Here is a 6000-nt window from a genome sequence, read left to right as displayed (position 1 = left end):
TAAACCTTTACTTGTTCCTTTACAACAATTAGCACATTTTTGCAGTACTCTTTGATGTTCATCTATGCGGACTACACAAAACCTTGATGAATCACTAATGTGGACTTGGTTCTAGAATCCTTTTGAGACTTTGGTCCAACATACAAAATGACACAAAGGTGTTATTCCATTGATAATTGGGGCATATTGATTTCTGTGTTTTCCTTTTCCTGATTTTCACCACCAATGAGCCGATTCACTGCACATGGGATTCAAAGTCACTTGAGTGTGTCGTGGTTTTTCATAAATGATCAATTAATCAAAATAATGCCAAAACATTTAATCAATATCTAAAATTCATATTCTTATTTTTATAAAAATCTACACTCATATAGTGATAAATATAAATTGATATTCAGTTTATACAGGTGAAATATAAGATTTGAAATAGATATACACTACTGTGAATAGTCCAATTTGTCTTTCTGCATTTATACATTCTATTATTGCACAATACAGTCTTATAGTTTGTATTATCACTTACATGCAAAAACATAATTCACAGAAGTATAAAAAGTTAGCATGCAGTATAATGTTATAATAATAATAATAATAATAATAACAACAACAACAACAACAACAACAACAACAACAACAATAATAATAATAATAATAATAATAATAATAATAATAATAATAATAATAATAATAATGTTTCTTTATTAGCCATATACAATTTCTTGCATTAGGAATTCGTCTTTTCGCATACCCCAGCTTTTTTCCATGGAGACACAGACACACAGACATGTGGTCATAAAGCTGAATTGTAAAATCAGAAAATTAGTAGTAGTTCAGTGAGAAAAAGCACCATCACATAACTTGCCTATATAACTAGGAGATTAAAATGCATGAATTCAATCAATTTAGGTAATACGGTTGGCTGGTCCTGGTTTTATGGTTCCCCCTTAGATCATCAGTTCACTTGATGATACACTTTGAACTATATTGTTTCTAGCAATGAAACAGGTTATGTAGGTATACAATTGTCTGAAATGTAAAATGTAGCACCCCGTAGCTCTCAAGGACTAAAATGGTCTATTCCTGATTTCAAGCAGCTACTGTAACTTGTTAAATTGATCTAATCGCACGCTTCAAGTCTTAAATTTATGTTTTTAACGTAAGAAACCAGCTCCATAGTGGCACTCTGAGCGAGGGTTGGACACTGATCTTGCACAGAACAATTATGAAACAAATAAAAACACAAAATGACCCGTTGCCTCGAAAATCTGCGTAAACCTCTAGAAAATGTTATAAACATAAATACGTCTATCAAACTAGTGTTCTAATGTGGTTATCGCCATTAAACCAGGCGTGTTTCTACAGATACCCATGTGGCTACATACTCCCTGTGACGTACAGAGGTGACTCCTCCTTGAGCTGCTCTCTGCTTTTTCAATGTTGTTCTTTCAGCAGGGAACTCACTCGTCTGTATCTGTGAGGAGGGGATTTGAGTGTATTGCGCTTGTGCAACTTTATTTTAGAAGTGAAACTATCAACAGATATATAGCTACACTTGAAGGTCTTAAAACGGCTTTAAATATTATGAAAGTCGTTTGATGTTTGTCAACATTTTATTGCAAATCACATTTCATTGTCTGAACATAGTTCTAAGAATTTGGGTTTTGTAGATTCCTTATGTCCCGAAAATCCAGCGATAATGAATATAATCTTAGGAGCTTAAGCAATCTGATGGGGGAGAGAAGAAAGAAAGTCAACGACGATGGAGAGAGGGGTCTCATCAAGGCTCCCTCCAGCTCCAGTATCAACAGCCAGGGCTCGACCGCAGCTGCTACGGGGGACTTGGAAAGAGCAGCTCGAAAGCAGTTCCAGCAAGATGTGACACCTGGATTCGTGTATGTCCTGGCGATCTTCTCTGCTTTGGGAGGCTTCCTCTTTGGCTATGACACCGGAGTTGTCTCGGGAGCGATGCTCCTGCTCAAGAAGGAAATGAATTTGAGTGCTCTCTGGCAGGAGCTTTTGGTCTCTAGTACTGTCGGCTCGGCGGCTGTGTCTGCTTTGGCTGGCGGAGCTTTGAATGGGGTATTCGGGCGCAGAGTGTGCATCTTGTTGGCTAGCTTCATTTTCTCCGCCGGGGGAATAGTGCTAAGCGTTTCCCCAACGAAAGAGATTCTTCTCGTTGGAAGAGTTGTGGTTGGACTCGGAATAGGTAAGTTTATGAGTCCCAACTGTGATAACTTGGGCTTGCGACATGTCTGATTTGAAATGTACCTGTATGCCCAAAGATACTGTATATCCGAATTGTTAAAACAAAATCATAAACATATATCTTCTGGTTTACAGCTCACGATCCGTAAATCAGTTTGTGACATTTACTGACAGTTTCAGAATACCAGATCCACGTGATACACTTATTTATCACAGAACAGTCTTGATGTGACGTTACACTTGTTCTGACAGTGACAGGTGATGAACGCATTTCACAACTTGTGCACTTACAAATAATATTCACGTTGCAGGGCGTAGTCGTTGCAATTGTTGTGAAGCATATCACGCAACAAGGATAGATTTACAGTAAAATGTGATTTTTTAAATATAACAAATCTGAATGTTGGAATTCCTGCCGAATGTTACCTTTCTTGATCTTTTTGTTTCTTTCAACGTTACGTTACAGTCCCAAATACTGTACCCCCCTTCTCCCCGTTTTCGAATGTCGTTGCCCGTTTAAACCAATCGACATAAATTTTATTTACGGATTATCTGTCTGACAAGTGGGAGTACATCATTACATTTGACTGCGGCCATTATTGGCAACCTTTCAGTATTGATTAAGCTTTTTATTTTTTTATCTGACTCTAATGTACTTGATCTGAACAATTGTTGAAGACCTCGACAATTAAACTATTAAATGTAACGAAATACGACAACCTTCTCTTTTATTATGACAAGTCACTTGGGTAAATGCAGGGAAAAAGCAGTGGTTTGATTGCAGTGATTTGTTTCTTTTACAACCTAATCTTGGCACCTTGAAGTGTACTATCCAGTAAATAATAGAGTGTATTATCTGATCTACTGATCTATCTGAGCTACTATCTGGTCCCACACCAAGTACTGCTGTAAGAGAATCACCTATACCTGTTTTCCTTGACACATAGTGTATCCCTCACTCACAACATAATTATCTGGGGCTGAAGTATTGTGCATTTTAGAGGACGTTTTTTGACATTATCATAGAATAAACCAAAGAAAAAACTATAGACATTTAATCAGGACACATGCTACTTGATGTGCATTCAAATCGTTTAACTACTGTATTTAGTGTTCTGCTTTTCTTTTTTTTATGCTCTTTATTTCCAGGAGCGCTTGCTTAAAGTTAAAATTTCTCTTTAGCAGATGGTGTTGCCCTGTCCTTTAGTATTGTTTATTCCTTCTAAAGACTACAGTGAGGTAGATATGTTTTTTATCCTTGTAAAATCACTCATCTAACATTTTTGTTCCTTTTGATACTTTTTAAAATGAACAAAATATAGATGTGTAGAATGATTAAGGATTAAAATAAATGTACTTTAAGGCATATAAAAAGTTTCAGAACCCTTGCAGGCTAGGCTACTGCATGAGTACAGTAGGAGCTGACATCTTCTTGAAGCTAATGCTCATCAATCAGACACTGTTGTTTCTGGTTCAAAATTTACATGGTAACATCTCGGAGATTTGAAACAGGGGTACTGTATACAGTAAAAGATAATTTGCAACTAAAAAAACTGGAGCATGCAGCCTTGAAGGATTTCTCTTTGCTCCCTACCCCATGTACTGTAATGGTGGGAATTGAGGTTCATACAGGGCTACCATTTCACCAGACAGTATGTGATCTGTCTTGTCCCTTCACTGATACTAGCAGAGTATGAAGTTAATTGGCCAAGCAGACCTTGAACAGTAGCACTTTGTTTAAGAAGCTGCATTTCGTCTAGCAATCGATAAAATGGCCTGCTGTGGGTGTGGAGATTATCTCAGTAATGAGTGAGGCACAGCCTTTTGTTCATCAAATCCAAAAGGTTCGATTAAGTTAGTGTAGCACCAGTCGAGGCAGCTTGTGAGAGAAAGAAATGGTGGCATGGTCGCTAGAAAGATGCCAATCATGTTAACAGTTAAATTAGTTAAATTAGAAATGGGTTTTAACAGCAGGAACTAGTGTTACGGGCCATGTGGGGGAAAAAAAGAAATGATGGTCTGACAGCCATTTTGGTTTGCAGGGTACACTGTTTTTACGCACAATATATTCATTCTATTGGTGGTATCATTGTTCTTTTAAAGTTTGGAGTTAATTGACCAGACACAATTTTTTAGAAAAGGAGCTAATGTTACGGGGAAGGTATCTCCAAGCTTGTAACTACCAGGTGGAGGACTCTGAAGAATAGCTGCAAGCTGTGTCTTCTACTAAGTTTCTGGTCAATTACTGCCATGGTTACCAGGTTATGACAGTTAAACTTGTTACAAAAATGCTGTCTCTAGATGTCTTTCCACTAGAATGATCCCTTCCAAGTATGGGGTTAATTGGCCAAGCAGTCCTTCAAAGAAATAGATTGCTTTGTCTCACCACATGGTTAATAACCCACCACAGCAAATAATAATCAAAGCTAGATGGCTTGCAGATCAGAAGCAGATTTAGTTGTTCATGTAAACTTCAGAGTTTCACTTCAATCAGTGTAGCAATTATCAAGAAGAGGCATCTTGTGTGTCCACAATGGTTCAGGCAAGAAGTATCACTTTGTCAGGTGTTAGTCATATGCTGGGTAATTGTCATGACTTATTGTAGTTGGACAGGCATATTTATAAGATTTTATTAAAAAATCTAACCATTTGTTCATCATGGTGGTAGCAATATTTTACTACTAAAGTTTGAAGGTAATCAATAAAACAGTTGCTAAGCAGGAGCGGTTGTGGTAGACTGCGTTTGTCAACACCACTGTTTATTGAGCATTGTTGGTGCAAAAACTAACATGGTGTTTAATTTACAAAGCTGTGATTCTCGATGAAGTCTGCAAATCGGCAGCTCCTCATGACAGCAATATTTTGGAAGGCCTTATAAATATGCATGTCATGTGAGCATACTGTATTGGTTAATGCAGAACTCAATTTGTTTTGTTGAAAATGTAATGGCTTGAGAGAATCTTCAATAAGCCCACAGCTTCATTAGTGGGAAGACTGTAAAATTCACCATACCCATTTTTTTAATTTTTTAATTTTGAATGTTTATTTAAAGCTTTGTTTATCATATCAAAATGGTCTTGTTGGGGAAAAAAAAGGTGTTGTCCTTTAAGAAGAGAAGGGGAAGTGACCCTTTTCAAATAGAACTGAAGTGCTTCTGATTCCCAGCGTGTTGTTAGGCAGACATACCTATAAACCGTGACTAACAAGGGAATATGTGGGAATTCCAGCGTGTTGTTATGAGGCAGACATATACTGTAAATGAACAAGTAAGGCTGATTCCACAGGAGAATACACTGTGAATGACATGCAACAGTGCAGGAATTTTCTTTCACAAATGAGCACTCTCCTCTGTGTACAGTGATATATTTGTATTCATAAAATGTTAAAATGTCCATTCCAGTTATACCATTAAGTTTAGTATAAAGTTCAGGAAATGTTACAGCCTACTAGTAATAGTTTTTTTTTCATAAATATTTAACGGTCCTCTGTTAGTGCTCTTAAATGAGTATTATGAAATTAGTGGAGTAATGCTTTTGGATGTGTCTGACCCTTGAGACCTATAATCTGGAGAAAATCGAACCTTAGTATATTGTTTTGTGTATCCCTGAATGACATTGTACTCCGTGTTTTGTTCTTTGAGCAGGAGATTGCTTTACTCATTAAACAAGGAATATTGCATACCGTGATTGTTGCATTTCCTTCAGTGTAAGTAAAAGTTAAACATTATTGCATATGATGCTTGAGTAAGGTGTGGTTAAAAATTTTATTTTTTATTTTTTTTTACCTTCCCTATAA

At 36.8% G+C, this 6000-nt stretch overlaps 1 protein-coding gene across 2 annotated transcripts in view; it reads left to right on the top strand.

Annotated features, from left to right (window-relative positions):
* The first annotated feature begins 1421 nt into the window (after window positions 1-1421).
* The window catches only part of LOC102684008 (proton myo-inositol cotransporter), a 124366-nt gene continuing 119787 nt past the window's right edge, over window positions 1422-6000 (top strand). For both annotated transcript variants that reach the window (XM_015352606.2, XM_015352605.2), the window contains exon 1: window positions 1422-2206. In XM_015352606.2, the coding sequence (XP_015208092.2) occupies window positions 1675-2206 (532 nt within the window). In that variant the 5' untranslated portion in view covers window positions 1422-1674. The remainder of the gene's footprint in view (window positions 2207-6000) is intronic.

This window comes from Lepisosteus oculatus, chromosome 7, assembly GCF_040954835.1.
Source record: "Lepisosteus oculatus isolate fLepOcu1 chromosome 7, fLepOcu1.hap2, whole genome shotgun sequence".
Classification (NCBI taxonomy): Eukaryota; Metazoa; Chordata; class Actinopteri; order Semionotiformes; family Lepisosteidae; genus Lepisosteus; species Lepisosteus oculatus.
This window is presented reverse-complemented; position numbering and strand designations above follow the sequence as displayed.